Source organism: Symphalangus syndactylus, chromosome 5, assembly GCF_028878055.3.
Source record: "Symphalangus syndactylus isolate Jambi chromosome 5, NHGRI_mSymSyn1-v2.1_pri, whole genome shotgun sequence".
Lineage (NCBI taxonomy): Eukaryota > Metazoa > Chordata > Mammalia > Primates > Hylobatidae > Symphalangus > Symphalangus syndactylus.
In genome coordinates this window covers 31,225,935-31,249,944 of record NC_072427.2, presented here as the reverse complement: position 1 = coordinate 31,249,944, position 24,010 = coordinate 31,225,935, and the positions used below count along the sequence as shown (strand labels likewise).

At 45.5% G+C, this 24,010-nt stretch overlaps 1 protein-coding gene across 3 annotated transcripts in view; it reads right to left on the bottom strand.

Moving 5' to 3' along the window:
• The window catches only part of EDC3 (enhancer of mRNA decapping 3), a 71,206-nt gene that overhangs the window by 28,564 nt on the left and 18,632 nt on the right, over window positions 1-24,010 (bottom strand). For all 3 annotated transcript variants that reach the window (XM_055277787.2, XM_063638781.1, XM_055277788.2), the window contains 2 exons: window positions 20,882-21,063; window positions 13,994-14,313 (listed from right to left, as the gene is read on the bottom strand). In XM_055277787.2, coding sequence (XP_055133762.1) covers window positions 13,994-14,313; window positions 20,882-21,045 — 484 coding nt within the window. In that variant the 5' untranslated portion in view covers window positions 21,046-21,063. The remainder of the gene's footprint in view (window positions 1-13,993; window positions 14,314-20,881; window positions 21,064-24,010) is intronic.

The following is a 24,010-nucleotide window of genomic DNA, read 5'->3' as shown; positions in this document are numbered from 1 at the left end:
CAGGTGACTGGTATGCCAGACTGAACCTCTATCACAGTCTAAATAAATGGAATGTACTTCCTTCTGAAAGACTGGGCTCTTCAATTACTGAAAACACTCAAGTCATGGTTAGAATGATCCCAAGCAAAGCCCCTCACATATACTAAGCCAACTATGCTGCCCTAACTCTTCTCACTGCAACCTCCTTCAACACAAAGGACCAAGACTTTGGAGAGCTAGGATCTAGTTCTCTCACCGAAATATTATATAATCTTATACCATCAACTAACTTCTCAGGGTCTTAACTTCCTGTATATAGAATGCTCACTGTGGTTATCTCCAGTAGAGTTTCTAGCATTAACAAATTAATATCAGCAAGATCAATTACAATAATTATTCTGAAAGGTATACACTATGCAAATGTAATTTATGCCCAAGTATTCCTAATGCCATGTACTGGTGTGGAAAAAGTGGTGATGGCAGTGAAGATGCAATTTAGGTCTCTGAAAAAAAAAACAAACAAACAAACCAAGGCCAGGCGCGGGGGCTCATGCCTGTAATCCCAGCACTTTGGGAGGCCGAGCCAAGCAGATCACGAGGTCAGGAGATCAAGACCATCCTGCCTAACACGGTGAAACCTTCTCTACTAAAAATACAAAAAATTAGCCGGGCGTGGTGGCATGCGCCTGTAGTCCCAGCTACCTGGGAGGCTGAGGCAGGAGAACTGCTTGAACCGGGGAGACAGAAGTTGCAGTGCGCCGAGGTGCGCCACTGCACTCCAGCCTGGGTGACAGAGTGAGACTCTGTCTCTAAAAAACAAAACAAAAACAAAACAAAACACCAAGGCTGACCAAAATTATGAAGGTAAGGCAGAGTGGTTGAGACACCATAGACAGCTAGATGATGAACCACTATGAAGCTAGCCACACTTTGGGTTAAGTTCTAGTTCCAATAATTTGATGAAACGCTCTGTGAGAGCACACTTATGCCATAGCTAGGTGCTAGGATGATAGTATACAACCAAGACATGCTGCTCAACAAGGAGAGAGAAGAAATATGCTGGGCACAGTGGCTCAGGCCTGTAATCCCAGCACTTTGGGAGGCCAAGGTGGGTGTATCACCTGAGGTCAGGAGTTCGAGACCAGCCTGACCAACATGGTGAAATGCCATCTCTACTAAATACAAAAAATTAGCCAGGTGTGGTGGCGCATGCCTGTAATCCCAGCTACATGGGAGGCTGAGGCAAGAAGAATTGCTTGAACCCAGGAAGTGGAGGTTACAGTGAGCCAAGATTATGCCATTCCACTCCAGCCTGGGCAACAAGAGCAAAACTCCATCTCAAAAAAATAAAAAAATAAAAAATAGAAATATATATATATAGGCAAATAATGAAAATACGATGTGATTAGAGTTAGAAAGAAGTTTATATAAAGTGCCATAGAAATATGGATGAGACGGGCTGGGTACAATGGCTCATGCCCAAATCTCAGCACTTTGGGAGGCCAAGGTGGGCAGATCACTTGAGCCCAGGAGTTCGAGACCAGCTTGGGCAACATAGTGGGACCCCCGCCTTTATAAAAAAATAAAAAAATAAGAAACCAGATGAGAACACATCCGGCTAAAAAATAAAATAAAATAAAATAAAGACGGCTGGGAGTGGTGGCTCATGCCTGTAATCCCAGCACTTTGGGAGGCTGAGGTGGGTGGATCATAAGGTCAGATCGAGACCATCCTGGCCAATATGGTGAAACCCTGTCTCTACTAAAAATACAAAAATTAGCTGGGCATGGTGGCATGTGCGTGTAGTCCCAGCTACTTGGAAAGCTGAGGCAGGAGAATCACTTGAACTCAGGAGGCAGAGATTGCAGTGAGCCAAGATCGCGCCACTGCACTCCAGCCTGGCGACAGAGCAAGACTCTGTCTCAAAAGAAAAAAAAATAAAATAAAATAAAGAGAAAGAAATACGGATGAGACTACTCAGGAGGCTGAGATGGGAGGATCACTTGAGCCCAGGAGGTCATGGCTGCAGTGAGCCACAGTCCACACCACTTGCACTCCGGCCTGAGCAATATATATATATATATGTATATGACCAGCCTGGCCAACATGGCGAAACCCCGTCTCTACTAAAAATACAAAAACTAGCCAGGCACGGTGGCGTGCACCTGTAATCCCAGCTATTTGGGAGGCTGAGGTAGGAGAATCGCTTGAACCCAGGAGGTGGAGGTTGCAGTGAGCTGAGATCAAGATTGCGCCACTGCACTCCAGCCTTGGGAATAGAGTGAGACTCCGTCTCCAAAAAAAAAAAAAAATATATATATATGTATATGAAAATATATGCATATATATTGATATTTATATATATGAAAATATATACATATATATTTTACATACGTGGGTGAAAAAGCAAAGCTGGATCAGGAAGAAAGAATGGGTATGAAAATACAAGGTCAGGATAACACCATTAGCAATATACACACACAAGGGAAGAACAAGAGTATAAGGATTATCAACGTACTGCCTCAATATTAAATCAAAACATCCTATTAGAAATAGGTCTCTTGCCCAGTGGGTATGTGTTTCCCCAGGGGTGGACAGAATGATTCACCAGGATGTAGGAAGAAGATACTGAATATTCTATTTATTTTTTATTTTAACTAAAAACAGTAGAAATTAAACTTTATGAATTTTAATGTATTGATGAAAACTAGGACCCTTATGAAGTTCCATGCCAGCCAATTGCTGCCCGTATTTGAGATATCTGAGGAAAATGTGACATTCCATAACAAGAAGTCTATCCATGCAAGTGGGTATACATCAATTTTTTAAAATTGCAGTAAAATATACATTACATAAAATTTACCATTTTAACCATTTTTAAGTGTACAGTTCAGTGGCATTAAGTGCATTCACACTCTACAACCATGCCAATTTTTAACTAAAGCATACGAAAATGAGTATGTGGCTTAAAAAGATACTTGTAAAGAAACTATATGTTAAATAATGATAATACTAATGTAATCATAAGTAAACAAGCAAATGGCAGGACACTTTCCCTATTCCTCTTACAGGCCTTCTTTAGCTAGAATGAGGTTGTCAAAAATTAATTAAATCTATGAAGATGGTCTCCCAAATTATAAAGTATCAAGAAGGTCATTCCAAACATGAATCCACATTAACTATTATGAATTAGCTTCACCCGAAGTATATACTCTACATCAAAAGTCTGCAAACTATAGCTCATGGGCCAAATCCAACCCACTGCCTGTTTTTGTAAATAAAGTTTTATTGGCGCACAGTCATGGTCTAGGCAAAGTGAAAAGAAAACAGAGGATAATGTCTAGAAAATGTACACACGGCCAGGGGTGGTGACTCACACCTGTAATCCTAGCACTCTGGAAAGCGGAGGCGGGCAGATTACCTGAGGTCAGAAGTTCGAGACCAGCACCGGGTGTGGCGGCACACACCTGTAATCCCAGCTACTCGGGAGGCTGAGGCACGAGAATCGCTTGAACCCAGGAGGTGGAGCTTGCAGTGAGCCAAGATCACGCCACTGCACTCCAGCCTGGGTGACAGGGCGAGACTGTCTCAAAAAAAAAAAAAAAAAAAGAAAAAGAAAAAGAAAAAATGTACACACAATGCAAAAATGAAAAACAATTCAGTACAGCACAATGGTCAAATAAATAATTCAAAGGTAATAGGAAATGAGTATTCCTTTTTAAAAATAATGTTTGTTAACAGATGTTCATACCAGATAATGCACAAAATATGCAGAAAATTCTAAATATTCACATAATATTTTGATTTCTTTTAGTAAAAAATTTGCACCCATCTTCTAAAGTTTTGTATCCTGCTTTCTCGCTTAGGAGCATCCTCGAGTTTCATGAAAAAATTCTTCAAATACTGTATCTTACTTTTTATGGCTGCATAAATCATAGATCATACCATATTGATACACAGCACATAGCTCATACCTACTGATTAACTTTTAAGTTATTTCTCATTTTTGCTGTTACAGACTCGACCCAAACACACTATCTTTGATTACTCTTGCTAAAACAAATCACTCCCATCTGACTACTTACAACGGTGTGGGTACCACTGACCTAGCACTTATGCTACATTACCTACTTTGTTCTGTAATTAATCTGTGTTCTTGCTCTAACTTCCCAAGGAGTTTATAAGCCAACAGAGGGCAGGAATGATGTCATTCACACCTGTCACCCAACACTATGCCCGGTTCAGCGTAAGTACACAAAACTTTGCTGAATTAAGAAATAAAAACAGCTATATATATATATATTTTAAAAAAGCAAACACTAGCCAATCAAAAGTTAGAAGTCTAAAAAGAGGTTATAAAAAAAGGGCAACTTGAGATTAACTACAAGAAAAAGCAATAAAAATCATGCCTTTGTTACATGACTGAAAAGGCCAGGAAGATAAAGTTGTTGACAATAATATAACGTAAAAGAGTTACGAAGCAAGGGCTTCAGTGGAAAAAGTTCAGTCATGTCCAATATGAACTGAAAATGAACTATCCTGGAACTATTACAATGACTGATGAAAATAAGCAGTTGATCAATGAAGGAGAAGACAGGGTTAAGGAAGCAAAATGGGAAATCACTCCCATTCAGATAAAACCCAAAGCTCTTGAAATAAGATGACCAAGAATAAAGCTCAGAGGAAACAGGATACAGACACTGCTAAAGAGGAACAGGCCGAGGCACAAAAACAGTTATAGGAGGAAACAGGAAAGAATCTAGAATCCAAAGACCCAAATACTCTGAAGGCAGGTCAGACTTCCCAAATGACACTGGTAGAAGGCCAGTTATCTTGGAACTAAAGTCTGAAAAGCATGAGCTGGGCTGGCACGGTGGCTCACACCTGTAATCCCAGCACTGTGGGAGGCCAAGGCGGGTGGATCACCTGAGGTCAGGAGTTCGAGACCAACCTGACCAACATGGCGAAACCCTGTCTCCACTAAAAATACAAAAATTAGCCAGGTGTGGTGGCAGGCGCCTGTAATCCCAGCTACTCCAGAGGCTGAGGCAGGAGAATCGCTTGAAGCCGGGAGGCAGAGGTTGCAGTGAGCCAAGATTGCGCCATTGCACTCCAGCCTAGGTGACAGAGCAAGACTCCATCTCAATAAATAAATAAATAAATAATAAAACATAAAGAAAAAGAAAAAGAAAAGCATGAGTTGCTTCTCTAACCACTAGCCCAGTATTTGTTAGCCCTAAGCAGTGCACTAACCACTGAACACCAATATGAATGTTCAAAAGCACAAGCTGAGCATCCCTAATCCAAACATCCAAAATCCAAAAATTTCTGAGCACCAATGTGATATTCAAAGAAAATGCTGATTGGAGCATTTTGGATTTCTGGATTAGGGATGCTCAACTGGTATGTATTCCAGAAATACTCCAAAATCCTTTAAAAAAAATCCAAAACCTGAAACACTTCTGGTCCCAGGCATTTTGCATTAAGAGATACTCAACTTTTATTTGGGAGGAGAGAGTGCAGCATAGAAAACTTTTGCTCAGTTTCAAAAAAAAAAAAAAAAAAAAAGCTAATAAATAGTACCCACTGCATATCATGCCACATGAGGAGGAGCTATTGAAATGCAAAGTAGAAAAGTAAAGAAAACAAACATGACTAGCTGTAAAGTTCGTTCACAGCATGTCGACAAAGTGCCCCACTATAAAGACTAACAGGGTCCACAGTGGGAGATGCCTTAATTCTGCCCTAATGATGCTGGGCACTGGTCACCATTTTCTGGCTCAGCTGTAGGACTCTACAAACATAACTTACAACAAAACCCAGAGATGTTGTATGTAGAAGGTTTCAGGTGTTTTCCCGTACCCCTCTAAATGCAGAGCTGATTCATTCATTTGAGACATAGACACTAAGGACTAGCTATGTTCTAAACACTGTCAGGAAAGCAGAGTGTGAAAAATATTTCCCAAGAGGAAATACTGACATCACAGGTCAGTAAGAGAAAGATAAGAGAATACAAAATAAATGCAAGTTGTCTCTTATTCTGCAAGTGCTCAGTTGTCTCTTATTCTTCCCTTTCCTCATACTTTAATACAATTATTATTATCCTCATACTTTAATACAATTATTTAATACAAATATTAGGAAGTCCTGAGTGAATAAGCTGTCTCAGTACTTGGCTTAGCCCAAAGGGCCTGGCTCTGCATTAAACTGGCCTTTGGCCACTGCGAGAGAAAAGCACTTCCCTTGGAAAAGATAAACAGTCTTCCCAGATTTCTTTACCTTTCAATTACAGGGGCCATGCAAGTATTGCAGGCTGGCTGCCTTCCTGTGCCGTTTTTCTGCCAGCCTTTGGCACAGAGGCCCTTTGGCCAGGACAACTTGTAACAAACCCATTGTTGTGTAACTCTCACTGCCACTTCTTTATTGGTTTTTGTCACACACACACTGTAAGGGGGAACTTTGTCCTGCACTTATCACACTAAAGGGTACCTGAATGTTAAACTACAAATGTTTTACTGCCAGGTTAAACAGGCGTCATGAGAAGGTGCCTGAGAATATATGGGACCTTCTTCTCAACTCTCAAATTCTAGGCCCTGGGTTTTCAAGCCTATTAGATACATGAAGCACATCCAAGGAAGTTTAAAAGTCAAGAAAACCTCAGTAGAACCATGAAAACTTGGCAAAATTCACTTCCTGCCTCAGGTGGTGGGATGACTGTTAAAATGAACAGACCGTTAAAGCCCAACCGTACTGCAACAAGATAATATTGACCATCTTCCCATTTAAAAGGTTCAATTCCATTCCTCATTTCTCTCCACCTCCAGTAACAAAGAGAAAAAGGGAAATTGGCGCTAAACAGAGGCACTGTCATGCCTATAGGACCATCTCTCTCTAAATACAAATGAGTTAAAGGCCAGCTATCTACTTTCTTTGTTTGTTCTGAAATGGAGTTTCACTCTCATTGCCCAAGCTGGAGTGCAATGGCACGATCTCGGCTCACTGCAGCCTCCACCTCCCGGGTTCAAGCAATTCTCCTGCCTCAGCCTCCCAAGTAGAGATTACAGGCATGCACCACCAGGCCCAGCTAATTTTTTGTATTTTTAGTAGAGATGGGGTTTCATCATGTTGGCCAGGCTGGTCTCGAACTCCTGGCCTCAGGTGATCTGCCCACCTCGGTCTCCCAAAGTGCTGGGATTAGAGACATCAGCCACCGTGCCCAGCCTCAGCTATCTACTTTCATGTTCTACAGGCAAAAGAGCCTTAACTTAACTGTTAAATTTTTATTCAACTGCATGTTACCAATGACTACTCAAGTTCATAGACTAAGATTTCAGAGAGGGATGCCTTTCATCTGCCCCTCATGGTCACCATTTTTAGCTGTGACATGGGATTTGATAAATATAAATTATACCCATACTCAGAGCTGCATCCTAAACAAGGCTTGGTTTCCCTCTGCTCCCTAGGACTGATGTTATGTCTATTTGACAAACATCCTGAATGGTCACAGAAAAACTATTCTTTATACGATTCTTTAAACCCACTCCCACCCCAAGAGAAGAGATTAAAATCTGCTTGTGCTAAATCATCAATGTTGGATTAGCTAACTAAACCAACAAATTCCTCAACTCCTTATTGCAATCCTGAAAGAACAGTTAAAAGCCAGAACTGAATACAGATTATATTTCTTTCTTTTCTTTTTTTTTTTTTTTTTAAAGACAGAGTTTTGCTTTGTTGCCCAGGCTGGAGGGCAGTGGCACAATCTCAGTTCACTGCAACCTCCACCTCCAAGGTTCAGGCAATTCTTGTGCCTCAGTCTCTTGAGTAGCTGGCATTACAGGTGCCCACCACCACGCCCAGCTGATTTTTTGTATTTGTGTACAGATGGGGTTTCACCATGTTGCCTAGGCTGGTCTCAAACTCCTAAGCTCAGGCAACCTGCCCGTCCCAGCCTCCAAAAGTGTTAAGATTGCAGGCATAAGCCACCACACCCGGCCAACAGATTATATTTCTATAGCTTCATCAATCTACTAGTCTCAATATCAATGTACATAAACTGGAGAAAATTCTAAGGCAGACCTTTTTACTTACAGGGCTCAATGAATGGAAAAATAATTATAACTCTACCTTCTATCAGAAACCTATTCTGAGCCACGTCTCATTGCCAAATTCCCAGGCCACAAACATTTTCCAAACTAATCTGGATTCTAAATAAGTTTCTTGAAAAATAGTAACATTTTACTGCCCTATGATCTCTTTACCTCATTTACATACAGTTAACTATCTAGAAAAAGGAAACTGACAAAACAGCAAAAGCAGAATAACCAAAACCTGGAAGCCACAAGATGTACTGCAGTAGGTGAATGGGTAAACAAACTGATACAGCCACACAATGGAACATTATCCATCAATTAAAGAAATGACCTATCAAGCCACAAAACGACATGAATGAATCTTAAATGCATCTTGCTAAGTGAAAGAAGCCAGTCTGAAAGGGCTACATACTGTATGATTTTAATTATGTGATATTCTGGAAAAATGCAAAACTGCAGAGATGGTATAATAAAAAGATTAGTAGTTGCCAGGGGGAAGTGGAGGAAGTTGAACAGGTAAGGCACAAGAGATTGTTTAGGACAATGAAAGTATTCTGTTTAATACTGTAATGACAGATACATGATGCTATGTATTTGTCAAAACCCACAGAACTTTACAGCACAAAGAGTGAGCCTCAGTGTTTGCAAATTTTTAAAAATCATTTAGGAGGTTAGGAGATCCCAGGATGGAATGCAGAATGTGATAAAACAAATTAACTGTATTATGAATATATGAAACAAGTCAATGAAGGAAATGGGAGACCTAAATAACTCTAGAAATGAATGGAGTCAGATGAAAGGCAAAAGAAACGGTACGTAAGCACCACATTCTATTTGATAGTTTCCCACAGGAATGTGGATAGGAGTTAATAATTCTGATACCACTATATATGTATACTGGAATTGAATAGTTATGTAAAGAATAAATGACAACAGGAGACAGGTTTCTCACTGTTGGAGTGAGAAGTAACAGACAAGCAAAAGGAGAAGGCTAGAAGGATCCATGTGGTAATGGATTAAAGTTGGAGACATCAGTATGAATTCATACTTAGTATAGTACAATATACGTAGTTACATATAGAAATATTTAAATATGTATATATATACCGGTTAAATATACACACATATATTTTCTTTTCTGTGAACTCTGCAGAGAAGTATATACACATATTTTCTCGCTGTCAGCTATAAGGGTGACACCCAGGAGCAATGAGCATACCTAGTGAAGAAGAAAGAAAGGAGAAGGGGGGTGGAGGGAGGGGGAGAGGGAGGGGGTGGAGGGAGGAGAATTAAGGAGGAGGGAAGAGGAGGGAGGAGGAGGAGGAGGAGTAGTAGTAGTGGTAGTAGTAAGCATCTTTCAGTGTCAGAAAGTACCTAAGTACTAAAAAAAAAAAAAACCCTCAATGATTAGAGTATGTCAAAGGGACATGAGATCCAAGTGAAAGATTGGAGACTAGCCAAAACTGAAATAATTTCAGTACCAAAATAAAGTAATATTGAATTATAAGCCAAAGTACAAAATAAATACCCATGAGTACATGCTGATATAAATAAATGACTGAATAAATAAACAAATGGGGGAGAAGAGAGGAATCTCTGGCATAAAAGAATTCCAAGTAATGTCTGAAGATGCTGCGTCCTCAAGGAGAGGGAACATAACTTCTCACTCCCTGGGTGTGGGCTGCACATAGTGATTTCCTTCCAAAGAGTACATACGTAAAGGGGGAAGAAAGAGCCACTTTACAGAGGAGAAACTAGATATATCCTACTTTAGCCAGGTGATCAAGGTGAACATCAAAAGTTATAAACCATGGTGATAATATATACACTTGACACAAAGTGATGAAAATGGTACTTTACCTCTGTTGTCTTCCACCCCCAAACATAACCCCAGTCTAATCATGAGAAAAACATCAAGTACCAACTGAGAGACATTCTACAAAATACCTGACCAATATTCATCAAAACATCTAGGTCATCAAAAACAAGGAAGGTCTGAGAAATTGTAAGAGCCAAGCAGAGAAATGACTACCAAATATGATGTGATATGCTGGACAGGATCCTGGAACAAGGGCATCCAGGTAAAAACTAAGGCAATCTGAATAAAATATGGACTTTGTTTAATGATAATGCATCAACATTGGTTCAATAATTATAACAAATATACCATACCAATGTAAGATGTTAATAACAGGGGGAAAAATATGTAGGAAAAAATAATATGAATTGCTAATAAGGGTCATCTTCAAGTGCACGGAAGATTATAAACTGCCTATTTGAACTTCTAACAAATCAATAATTTCTGGTAAAAAAAAAATGTATTTTCAGACAGGGCAACATAGTGAGACTTTGTCTCTACTAAAAGTAAACAAACTAGCCAGGCATGGTGGCACACACCTGTAGTCCCAGCTACTCAGGAGGCTGAGGTGGGAGGATCATTTGAGCCCAGGAGTTCAAGGCTGTAGTGAGCTGTGATCGTATCACTGCATTCCAACCTGAGTGACAAAGCAAGACCCTATCTCAAAAATGAAAGAAAAAAAGAAAGAAAGGAAGGAAGGAAGGAAGGAAGGAAGGAAGGAAGGAAGAGAAAAGGTGGCCGGGCGCGGTGGCTCACGCCTGTAATCCCAGCACTTTGGGAGGCCGAGGCGGGCGGATCACGAGGTCAGGAGATCGAGACCATCCTGGCTAACATGGTGAAACCCCGTCTCTACTAAAAATACAAAAAATTAGCCGGGCGAGGTGGCGGGCGCCTGTAGTCCCAGCTACGCGGGAGGCTGAGGCAGGAGAATGGCGTGAACCCCGGGGGGCAGAGCCTGCAGTGAGCCGAGATCGCGCCACTGCACTCCAGCCTGGGTGAAAGAGCGAGACTCCATCTCAAAAAAAAAAAAAAAAAAAAGAAAGAAAGAGAAAAGGTTAAAGTCTAAACGGAAAGAATCATTTTCTATCCAAGCATTCTACAGTTTTTCTAAGGATACAGAAGTCACAACTGAATTTCAGTCTCATATTTGCAAACATCGTCATTTCAGATAGTTGTTTCATATGCACCAAAGGAAAATACCTTGAAACTGTACATTACATACATTAAAACATTTTCTTAGGCCAGGCGCAGTGGCTCACTCCTGTAATCCCAGCACTTTGGGAGGCCGAGGCAGGCAGATCACCTAAGGTGAGGAGTTCAAAATCAGCTTGGGCAACATGGCAATATCCCATCTCTACTAAAAATACAAAAATTAGCTGGGTGCAGTGGCTCACGCCTGTAATCTCAGCACTTTGGGAGGCCGAGGTGGGCGGATCACCTGAGGTCGAGAGTCCAAGACCAGCCTGACCACATGGAGCCCCGTCTCTACTAAAAATACAAAATTAGCCACATGTGGTGGTGCATGCCTGTAATCCCAGCTACTCGGGAGGCTGAGGCAGGAGAATCTTTTGAACCCAAGAGGCGGAGGTTGAGGTGAGCTGAGATCACGCCATTGCACTCCAGCCTGGGCAACAAGAGCAAAACTCTGTCTCAAAAAAAAAAAAAAAAAATTAGCCAGGCATGGCAGCAAGTGCCTGTAGTACCAGCTCCTAGGGAGGCTGAGGCAGGAGAATCACCTGAACACGGGAGGTGGAGGTTGCAGTGAGCCAAGATCACACCACTGCACTCCAGCCCAGGCAACAGAGCAAGGCTCCATCTCAAAAAAAAAAAAAAATTAGTTTTAATTTAGTTGTTTATTCACTTGAATCAGGCATCTCCAAAACTTAAAATGCTGGCCCCTGACACAGGTGTCACACCACAAGCTATTAACAGAATTCACCCAGCACACTAAAACCTTACTACATTGCCACCAGGACCACAGTGTGAGGAGCAACAATGGTAGCAAGAATTATCTGGAATTTTATGTAATAAACTTTCTGAGTGGGGTCTAGAGAGACCTAGCTCACTCTAAATTGTGCCTTTTAGAAGGTATTGCCACAGAATGACTCCAGCTTGTAATTTTAAATGAGTTAATGAATACTCATTTAAAATTTCTTTTGGTTGTTCGTTTTGAGACAGTCTCACTCTGTCACCCAGGCTGAAGTGCAGCGGCATGATTTTGGCTAATCACAACCTCCGCCTCCCTGGCTCAAGCCATCCTTCCACCTCAGCCTCCTGAGTAGCTGGGACCACAGGTGCACGCTGCCATGCCCAGCTGATTTTTTTGTATTTTTTTTTGTAGAGATGGGGTTTTGCCATGTTGCTCAGGCTGGTCTCGAACTCCTGGGCTCAAGTGATCTGCCTGCCTCAGCCTCCTGAAGTGCTGAGATTACAGGTGTGAGCCACTTGAACCCAGCCTCTCACTTAAAGTTTCTAATACATTCTGCTACCATCTCTGAGTACAAAACCATCTAAGTAAAATAAGAATAGTTTGCCGGCCGGGCGCGGTGGCTCACGCTTGTAATCCCAGCACTTTGGGAGGCCGAGGCAGGCGGATCACGAGGTCAGGAGATCGAGACCACAGTGAAACCGCGTCTCTACTAAAAAAAAATACAAAAAAAATTAGCCCGGCGTAGTGGCGGGCACCTGTAGTCCCAGCTACTCGGAGAGGCTGAGGCAGGAGAATGGCGTGAACCTGGGAGGCGGAGCTTGCAGTGAGCTGAGATTGCGCCACTGCACTCCAGCCTGGGCGACAAAGCGAGACTCCGTCTCAAAAAAAAAAAAAAAAAAAAAAGAATAGTTTGCCATTTGGAAGTAGTTTTTTAAAACAACATTCATATTAATTTAAGGAGCCTAACAGATTGCAGTGAATGTTACAATTCGCTATCGTAACATTATTCTAGTAAATATGTTGGAGAAGAACAGTTCTAGTGAATTAACTATGGTTTTGGAAGGCAGCTATGCTCACCATCACACCATCAACACAACTATGGTTTTATTTTATATTATTTATTTTATTTTTGAGACAGAGTCTCGCTCTATCACCCAGGCTGGAGTGGCACAATATCAGCTCACTGCAACCTCTGCCTCCTGGGTTCAAGGGATTCTCCTCCCTCAGCCTCCAAAGTAGCTGGGATTACAGGCATGCGCTTCCACACCTGGCTAATTTTTGTATTTTTAGCAGAGACGAGGTTTCAACATGTTGGCCAGGCTGGCCTCAAACGCCTGACCTCAGGTGATCTGCCCGCCTCAGCCTCCCAAAGTGCTAGATTACAGGTGTGAGCCACTGTGCCTGGTCACAACTATGGTTTTATAATCAGCAAATGGCATTTAATAATGTGTTAGTATCAAACAAAACTGGGCAGCAACACAGACCAATGCACATTCTTCTTGGTGTGTCAGTAAGAACAAATACAGCAAATTAAAAATTGTCTGCTAGAAAATCAAAGATCACAGAGATGTTTGGATCAGTCCCCTCCTCTCTTCTGAGGATGAGACTCAAATCACAGGAAGAGAAGTTACTCAAGAATCCTCTGGAACAGCCCAAGTGCAGGTTCAACTCAGACACTACTACCAACATCAGTAACAGGATTTAAGGTTTTTTTTTTCTTTTTTAGAGACAGAATCTCACTATTTTGCCCAGACTAGCCTTGAACTCCTGGGCTCAGACAATCCTCCTGCCTCAATCTCTCAAGTAGCTGGGACTATAGATGCGTGCCACCATGTGCAGTAGTTACTGGATTTAAAACATCACTGTTAGTCTCAGTAAACTCTGGGCAGACTTTTCCTGAAGGAAGTGCTAAGAGAGGGCAGGAAGCTCACAGGCATCCCTAACAGCTTATTTCCTTTCCCTTAACATCTTGAGGAATTAGGCCTGGAGGAAGAGAACCATGTTGTATTTCTGTGACACTCAGCCAGCATCCATTTTATTGGGATAACAAAGGATTTGTTTAAAGAGCAGCAGTGCTTATGGCTTATAGCCCTGAAACACCAGATTGAGAAGAAATATCAACTTGACCCTACTTACAGGAGTTGTGACGACGACGGAAACTTTTGGACTGACTCAAGGATTCCATGTGCCTGTCGACATAGCTCTTTGAGCACTGTTGCTGCTGGGGGGAAACGGCAACATCCTGGCTCTTCACATCTGTCCTCTTAGGGATATTCTGAGGGGCACTGCTGGAAGAGGCTGGCTTCTTGACCAACTTGCCTGTGCCATTCTGATTTATGCCCACTTGGCAGCCAACACCAGAGGGGCCTAATTCTGTTTGATGAAGGTCTCCAAAATGTTGGTTGTCTCCAGGTCCTGGTATCTCCAGAATTTTTAACTCCGTAATGTCACCTGCCCTGAAATACACAAAAAAGCCAAGTCTCAAAATTACAATAGTGGTAAGAATGATAAAACTGAGATCATTAGCAAACAGCTACCCCTTTGCAGGACTGCATTTTAATGAGTTATCAGAGGCTAGGAAAGGGGGCTGTGTGCTTAAGGACGGGTCAGCCACCAACTATCCAACTGACACAATGCTGGCCTTTAAAGAGGCTATTGCTAACAACAAAACTGTATTAATCTTACATTCCCACAATGTTTAATAGCTTTTGTTCATTCATTCACTCCCTTGCTCATTCAACAGGAGTATATAAAATACTTACTATGTGGTAAGCCCTGCGCTAGGAACTATTTTGATCTGGTATATAGAGATGAAAACCACTATGTGCCCACAGGAACTCAGTCTGGTCAGTGGAAAAGACAAGTACATATTCAATCAAAAGTGTTAAATGGGCTGGGCACCATGGCTCATGCCTATAATCCCAGCACTCTGGGAGGCCGAGGCAGGCGAATCACTTGAGGCCAGGAGTTCGAGACCAGCCTGGTCAACATGGCAAAACCCTGTCTCTACTAAACAGAAATGATTAGTCGGGTGTGGTCGTATGCACCTGCAATCCTAGCTACCCAGGAGGCTGAGGCATGAGAATCGTTTCGCCCTAGGAGGCAAAGGTTGCAGTGAGCAGAGATCGCACCACTGCACTCCAGCCTGGGCAACAAAGTGAGACTCTGTCTCAAAAAAAAAAAAAATTTTTTTTTTTACAGTGTTAAATGTTAGGACAGAGGTGTGCATAGGAGACTAGAGAGCCTAAAAGCAAAATATTTAAGTTAGTCTGGTGGAGATGAATGCAATACTTAAGCTAAATCTGGCCAGGGCAGGGGGAATGAGTGGCTAAGCAAAGAACAGCAGGGAGAAAGGCATCTCAGGTAGGGGCTCAGAGACTGAGGAAATGTAGAAAATATGGCCCACGTGAGGAACTGCAAATGTTATGGTGATACTAAAGGGAAGGATGCTTGTGGAAGGCCATCAGGAAGTAAGGCTGCAGAGGTAGCCAAGGACCACATCATGATCACAATGGATTTTCCTGGTGGCTATGAGAAGAAACAAGAGGCAGTGGTACCAGTTAGGAGACCAAGCAAACAGTAATACAAAGGGAGGAGGAATCAAGAGACATTTCGAATCCACACAATTTTGGCAACTGAACACGAGGATTAAAGAGAAAGAAGAGTTTATTATGACTCCTAAGTTTCTAACGTGGGGGAAAGGTGTTATTAGTCATAAATAATGGGTATGCCCTTGGAAAAATAAATCTACAAGAAAACATAACGAGATTAGCTCCGAAAATCTTGCATTTAAGATATCTTCCTTCCTTCCTTCCTCCCTCCCTCCCTCCCTCCCTCCCTCCCTCCCTCCCTCCCTCCCTCCCTCTCTCTCTCTCTCTCTTTCTTTCTTTCCTTCTTTCTTTCTTTCCCTCTCTGGCCCAGGCTGCAGTCTACTCGGCTTGCTACTGCCCGCGCCGCGGACTCCCTGGGACTGCCGGCGCCCGCCACCGCTGCCTGCCTTTTCTCCTTTGCATGCAGGCACGCGTTCGCCATCTTGGCCACGCTGCTCGCCAGCTCCTGACGCCGAGTGCTCTGCCCGCCTCAGCCTCCCGAGGTACTGGGACTGCAGACGGAGTCTCGCTCACCCAGTGCTCGGTGTTGCCCGGGCTGAAGGGCGGTGGCGTGGTCTGGCCTCGCGGCAGCCTCTGCCCCCCGGCCGCCTGCCTTGGCCTGCCAGGGTGATGGGATTGCAGCCCCTGCCCGGCCGCCGCCCCATCTGGAAGGTGGGGAGCGCCTCTGCCCGGCCGCCCCGTCTGGGAGGTGAGGAGCACCTCTGCCCGGCCGCCCCGTCTGGGAGGTGAGGAGCGCCTCTGCCCGGCCGCCCCGTCTGGGAAGTGAGAAGCGCCTCTGCCCGGCCACCCACCGTCTGGGAAGTGAGGAGCGCCTCTGCCCGGCCACCCACCGTCTGGGAAGTGAGGAGCGCCTCTGCCCGGCCACCCACCGTCTGGGAAGTGAGGAGCGCCTCTGCCCGGCCACCCACCGTCTGGGAAGTGAGGAGCGCCTCTGCCCGGCCACCCACCGTCTGGGAAGTGAGGAGCGCCTCTGCCCGGCCACCCACCGTCTGGGAAGTGAGGAGCGCCTCTGCCCGGCCGCCCCGTCTGGGAAGTGAGGAGCGCCTCTGCCCGGCCACCCACCGTCTGGGAAGTGAGGAGCGCCTCTGCCCGGCCACCCATCGTCTGGGAAGTGAGGAGCGCCTCTGCCCGGCCGCCCCGCCCGGGAAGAAGTGAGGAGCGCCTCTGCCCGGCCGCCCCGCCCGGGAAGAAGTGAGGAGCGCCTCTGCCCGGCCGCCCCGCCCGGGAAGAAGTGAGGAGCGCCTCTGCCCGGCCGCCCCGTCCGGGAAGAAGTGAGGAGCGCCTCTGCCCGGCCGCCCCCGTCCGGGAAGAAGTGAGGAGCGCCTCTGCCCGGCCGCCCCGTCCGGGAAGAAGTGAGGAGCACCTCTGCACGGCCACCCATCGTCTGGGAAGTGAGGAGCGCCTCTGCCCGGCCACCCACCGTCTGGGAAGTGAGGAGCGCCTCTGCCCGGCCGCCCCGTCTGGGAGGTGAGGAGCACCTCTGCCCGGCCGCCCCGTCTGGGAAGTGAGGAGTGCCTCTACCCGGCCGCCCCGTCTGGGAAGTGAGCAGTGCCTCTGCCCGGCCGCCCCGTCTGGGAAGTGAGGAGCGCCTCTGCCCGGCCACCCACCGTCTGGGAAGTGAGGAGCGCCTCTGCCCGGCCACCCACCGTCTGGGAAGTGAGGAGCGCCTCTGCCCGGCCACCCACCGTCTGGGAAGTGAGGAGCGCCTCTGCCCGGCCACCCACCGTCTGGGAAGTGAGGAGCGCCTCTGCCCGGCCACCCACCGTCTGGGAAGTGAGGAGCGCCTCTGCCCGGCCACCCACCGTCTGGGAAGTGAGGAGCGCCTCTGCCCGGCCACCCACCGTCTGGGAAGTGAGGAGCGCCTCTGCCCGGCCACCCACCGTCTGGGAAGTGAGGAGCGCCTCCGCCCGGCCGCCCCGTCCGGGAAGAAGTGAGGAGCGCCTCTGCCCGGCCGCCCCGCCCGGGAAGAAGTGAGGAGCGCCTCTGCCCGGCCGCCCCGCCCGGGAAGAAGTGAGGAGCGCCTCTGCCCGGCCGCCCCGTCCGGGAAGAAGTGAGGAGCGCCTCTGCCCGGCCGCCCCCGTCCGGGAAGAAGTGAGGAGCGCCTCAGCCCGGCCGCCCTGTCTGGGAAGTGAGGAGCGCCTCTGCCCGGCCGCCCCGTCCGGGAAGAAATGAGGAGAGCCTCTGCCCGGGCGCCCCATCCGGGAAGAAGCGAGGAGCGCCTCTGCCCGGCCGCCCCATCCGGGAAGAAGTGAGGAGCGCCTCTGCCCGGTCACCCATCGTCTGGGAAGTGAGGAGCGCCTCTGCCCGGCCACCCACCGTCTGGGAAGTGAGGAGCGCCTCTGCCCGGCCGCCCCGTCTGGGAAGTGAGGAGTGCCCCTACCCGGCCGCCCCGTCTGGGAAGTGAGCAGCGCCTCTGCCCGGCCGCCCCCGTCCGGGAAGAAGTGAGGAGCGCCTCTGCCCGGCCGCCCCGTCCGGGAAGAAGTGAGGAGCGCCTCTGCCCGGCCGCCCCGCCCGGGAAGAAGTGAGGAGCGCCTCTGCCCGGCCGCCCCGTCCGGGAAGAAGTGAAGAGCGCCTCTGCCCGGCCGCCCCGCCCGGGAAGAAGTGAGGAGCGCCTCTGCCCGGCCGCCCCGTCTGGGAAGTGAGGAGCGCCTCTGCCCGGCCGCCCCGTCCGGGAAGAAATGAGGAGCGCCTCTGCCCGGGCGCCCCATCCGGGAAGAAGTGAGGAGCGCCTCTGCACAGCCACCCATCGTCTGGGAAGTGAGGAGCGCCTCTGCCCGGCCACCCACCGTCTGGGAAGTGAGGAGCGCCTCTGCCCGGCCGCCCCGTCCGGGAAGAAGTGAGGAGCGCCTCTGCCCGGCCGCCCCGTCCGGGAAGAAGTGAGGAGCGCCTCTGCCCGGCCGCCCCGTCTGGGAAGAAGTGAGGAGCGCCTCTGCCCGGCCGCCCCGTCTGGGAGGTGAGGAGCGCCTCTGCCCGGCCACCCATCGTCTGGGAGGTGAGGAGCGCCTCTGCCAGGCCACCCATCGTCTGGGAGGTGAGGAGCGCCTCTGCCCGGCCACCCATCATCTGGAAAGTGAGGAGCGCCTCTGCCCGGCTGCCCCATCTGGGAAGTGAGGAGTGCCTCTGCCCGGACACCCATCGTCTGGCAGATGAGGAGCGCCTCTGCCCGGCCGCCCATCGTCTGGGAAGTGAGGAGCGCCTCTGCCCGGCCACCCATCGTCTGGGAAGTGAGGAGCGCCTCTGCCCGGCCACCCATCGTCTGGGAAGTGAGGAGCGCCTCTGCCCGGCCACCTATCGTCTGGGAAGAAGTGAGGAGCGTCTCTGCCTGGCCGCCCCGTCTGGGAAGTGAGGAGCCCCTCTGCCCGGCCGCCCCGTGTCTGGGTAGAAGTGAGGAGCTCCTCTGCCTGGCCGCTCCGTCTGGGAGGTCTACCACGGAGGCCAGAAGCAATGTGGGGGCTGGACGTGGTGGCTCACGCCTGTGGTCCCGGCACTCTGGGGGGCGAGGCGGGTTGATCACTTCGGGCTAGGAGTTCAAGACCAGTCTGGCCAACTTGGCGAAACATGAAGAATACAACAGACAAACCAACCAACCAACTCAATGACAACAAAACAGGTCTACCCTGGAGTCATACTCTAATTTTTTCTATTTTCCTCCCTTTCTGATCCTTTATCCCACTTTCTTTTTCTTCCTCTTCCTTCTCCCTCTTCTTTGTCAAATAGAGGATTGAGTTATTATCACTTATCCATATAAAGTCCCTCTCTCATTTATTTTAACTCCCACCCCCATTTCTATTCCCCGACTTCCCATGTGCAACCTTCCTAATATGTTTGATACGCATCTTTTTGTTTGTATGTATTTTTAGAAAATGTTTATTGTTTTTGTATGCAAAAAAAATTAATAAAAAAAAAAAAAAAAAAAAAAAAAAAAAAAAAAGATATCTTGTGGGATATCCAATGGAAATGACCAGCAGACAAGGTGTCTGTCTCATAATGGGACTAAATTAAAGATGTGAGGTCTTGGCCGGGCGCGATGGCTCACACCTGTAATCCCAGCACTTTGGGAGGCCAAGAAGGGCAGATCACGAGGTCAGGGGATCGAGACCATCCTGGCCAACACGGTGAAACGTCATCTCTACTAAAAATACAAAAACAAAATTAGCCGGGCATGGTGGCGGGCACCTGTAGTCCCAGCTACTCGGGAGCCTGAGGCGGGAGAATGGGATTAACCCGGGAGATGGAGTTTGCAGTGAGCCAAGATCGTGCCACTGCACTACAGCCTGGGTGACAGAGTTGAGACTCCATCTAAAAAAAAAAAAAAGATTTGAGGTCTCATTAATGTACAAGGTACACAAGAGATTGTCTAGAGAATAAAAGCTGAGAAAAGAACCAAAGATAGAACCGTAATTCAATCTTAACAAGTGAGTAGAAGAAAAGGAACATAAAAAACAACAAAAACAGTAAAGGAATGGAGGAATATGTGGAATACATGCAAAGAAAAACCAAACAGGTGACAGGGAAACTAAAGGAGAGTACTGTACTTTAAAAGATAGGGAGAATTTTATTTTTATTTATTTTTTTAGAGACAGGGTCTTGCTCTATCACCCAGGCTGGAGTGCAGTGGTGCTATCATGGCTCACTGCAGCCTCCAACTCCTAGGCTCAAGTGATCTTCCTGTCTCAGACGCAGGAGTAGCTGGGATTACAGGCACATGCCACCATGCCCAGCTAATTTTTAAAATTTTTATTTTGTAAAGATGAGGTCTCACTATGTTGACTAGCCAGTTTTGAAATCCTAGCCTCAAGTGATACTCCTGCCTTGGCCTCCCAAAGTGCTGGAATTACAGGCATAAGCCACTGCACCCATCAGGGAGCATTCAAATGAGATTGGGATTGGATACTGTCAGTGAATTTGGCCATTAGGTTATTTGTAACCTTGGCAAAAACTAATTCAGCAAGATGATAAAGTTAGAAAAAAAGATAATGGTAGGGTAAGGAGGTTCTAGAGAATGAAGCCACAAAAGATAGAGAAAGCAGACTATTTGGCTCTGACAAGGATTATGGGTTAAAGGGAAGGGAAATGACACAACAATACCTAGTGGCAAATGCAAGATCTAAGGGAGAGGGTTGTTTTTAATAAAGGGGAGGCCAAGGAATGAATATCAGAATGCAAAGAGGAAATAAACAGTATAGGCCGGGCATGGTGGTTCACACCTGAAATCCCAGCACTTTGGGAGGCCACGATGGGCAGATTACTTGAGGCCAGTAGTTCGAGACCAGCCTGGCCAACACAGTGAAACCCCATCTCTACTAAAAATACAAAAAGTGGCCATATGCCAAGAGAATACTAGCAATCTGACCTAGGTTCAAGCTCCACAGACCACCAGGTTGGATTCGGAAGAGTCAGTCAGGACACTCACCTGAAGGTGACTTCTGGAACAAGACACTTCACTCCATTATGGAAAGGCCGGGTGAGAGAAATGGTCTGGCTGACCTGATCCACAGCTGACACTCTTCCCTGATAGACACCCAAGCTATCTCCACAATTGATGGACACAATACTTCCCAGCCAATCTGTAGCCATGTTTCACACGTGAGACCACTGTGAAGAGAAGGAACTATTCAGTGTGCCTTGGTGAAAAGACAAACTTTTAATTAAATTCAGCAAATATATCAGGCTCTGTACCAAGTGTTGGTTAATAAAGCATATTCTATCACATTGCTAACTGAGGTAATAAATCTTAAAAAAATTAAATTTTTTTTTCAGGAGTATGCATATTAATAAATAATATTATTTAATACATATAAAGATCTTATAATTGCTTTAAAGCACATACATTGGATAAAGATATTTATTGCACATCAAATCACGCAAACTATAATCTGTTTACATTGTATTTTAATAAATCTGCTGTCAAAACGCTTTCAAAGAGAATATGTTGCTGAGAAATAATATATTTAAAAAAAATTACTGGTAATGTCACTCTTGCTGATGATAATAATAATAAATTCTGGATAGTTTTTTTTTTTTTTTTTTTTTTTTTGAGACAGAGTTTCACTCTTGTTGCCCAGGCTGGAGTGCAATGGCACGAGGCAGGCAGATCACGAGGTCACAAGATTGAGACCATCCTGGCTAACATGGTGAAACCCTGTCTCTACTAAAATATACAAAAAATTGGCCGGGCGTGGTGGCAGGCGCCTGTAGTCCCAGCTACTCGGGAGGCTGAGGCAGGAGAATGGCGTCAACCCAGGAGGCGGAGGTTGCAGTGAGCCGAGATGGCGCCACTGCACTCCAGCCTGGGCGACAGAGTGAGACTCTGTCTCAAAAAAAAAAAAAAAATTTTAAAGCCAATTGAAGGTACTATAGAACACTAAACCTAACAACTACAGAATATATATCCTTTTCAAGTCTACACAGAATGTTCACGCATATATGCTGGGCTTTAAACAAGTATGAATAAATTTAAAAAGACAGATCACATAAAATATATTCTCTACCCACAACAGAATTAAATTTGAAATTGATAAAAACAGATATTTAGAATATTCCCAAATATTTAAAATTAAGCAAGACATTTCCAAATAACCTATGGGTAAAAGAAGAAATCAAAAGGGCAGTCAGAAAATAGTTCGAACTCAATGATAATGAAAACACAACATCAACTTTTGTATGACATGCTTAATACAGTGCGTAAAAGGGGGAATTTATAACTTTAAGTGCTTGTTAGGAAAGAAATGTCTAAAATCAATTGTCTAAGCTTCCATCTTAAGTATTAGTAAAAAAAGAACAGATTAACCTGATGTTAATAGAAAGGAAATCAAGAGCAGAAATGAATGAAACAAGAAACAACTAAGAAAAATAAAAAAAAATTAGCTCTTTGAAAATATTAATAAAGTTGGCAAACGCCTAATAAAGAAAAAAGATAAAACATACATTATTAATATCAGAAATGAACAAAGAGACATCATAGACGTTAAAAAATAACCTTACACCAGTAAATTTGACAACTAGACAAAATGGGGAACTTCTTAGACAAAAGTTATCAAAACTGATAACAAGAAATAAAAAATCTGAGTAGCTGCATGTCTATTTTAAAAACTGAATTTATCAAGAGAATAAGACAAGACACAAATTAGGAGAAAATATTTGCAAAAGACATATTTGATAAAGGTCTGTTATCCATAACATACCAAGAACTCTTAAAACTCAACAATAAGAAAATGAACAACCTGATGAAAAAATGAGCAAGAGACCCGAAAGGATACTTCACCAAAGAAGACATGGACATGGCAGGCAAGCATATGAAAAGATGATCTACATCATATCATCAGGGAATTAATGGAAATTAAAACAACGAGATGCCACTACACACCTGTCAGAATGGCCAAAATCCAAAACACTGACAACACCAAATGCTGACAAGGACGTGGGGCAACAAAAACCATCATTCATTGCTGACAGGAATGCAAAATGATGCAGCCACTTTGAGTATGCATTTTTCTTTTTTTTTTTTTGAGATGGAGTCTTACTCTGTCGCCCAGGCTGGAGTGTGGTGGCATAATCTCGGCTCACCGCAACCTCCACCTCCCGAGTTCAAGCAATTCTCCTGCCTCAGCCTCCTGAGTAGCTGGGATTACAGGCATGCACCACCATGCCTGGCTAATTTCTGTATTTTTAGTAGAGACGGGGTTTCACCATGTTGGTCAGGCTAGTCTTGAACTCCTGACCTCATGATCCACCTGCCTCAGCCTCCCAAAATGCTGGGATTACAGGCGTGAGCCACCATGCCTGGACTTTTTTTTTTTTTTTTTTTTGGAGACTGAGTCTCGCTCTATCTTTATCGCCCAGGCTGGAGTGCAGTGGTACAATCAATCTCAGCTCATTGCAGCCTCTGCCTCCCAGGTTCAAGCAATTCTCCTGCCTCAGCCTTCCAAGTAGTTGGGACTACAGGCATGTGCCACCATATCCAGCTAATTTTTTTTTTTTTTTTTCAGTAGAGGGGTTTCACCAAGTTGCCCAGGCTGGTCTCGAACTCATGACCTCAAGTGATCTGCCTGCCTCGGCCTCCTAAGTGCTAGGTTTATAGGCATGAGCCACTGCGCCTAGCTTGCACATGCATATTAATAAGGTAGTTTCTCACAAAACTAAATATACCATCTGATCCAGCAATCACTCTCCTTGGTATTTACCCAGATGAATTGAAAACTTACATCCACCATAAATCTGCACGTGGATGTTTACAGCAGCTTTATTCAAAATTGCTCAATTTGGAAGCAATCAAGACATCCTTCAGTAGGTGAATGGATGAATGAACTATGGCACACCCAGACAATGGAATATTATTCAGCACAAAAAAGAAATGAGCTATCAAGCCATGAAAAGACATGGAGGAAACTGAAAAGCACATTACTAACTGAAAGAAGCCAATGTGAAAAGGATACATACATACTATATGATTCCAGCTACAAGGTTTTCTGGAAAAGGCAAAACTATGGAGACAGTAAAAGGAGCAGTGGGCGCCAGTGGTTGGTGGGGTGGGGGTGGGAGG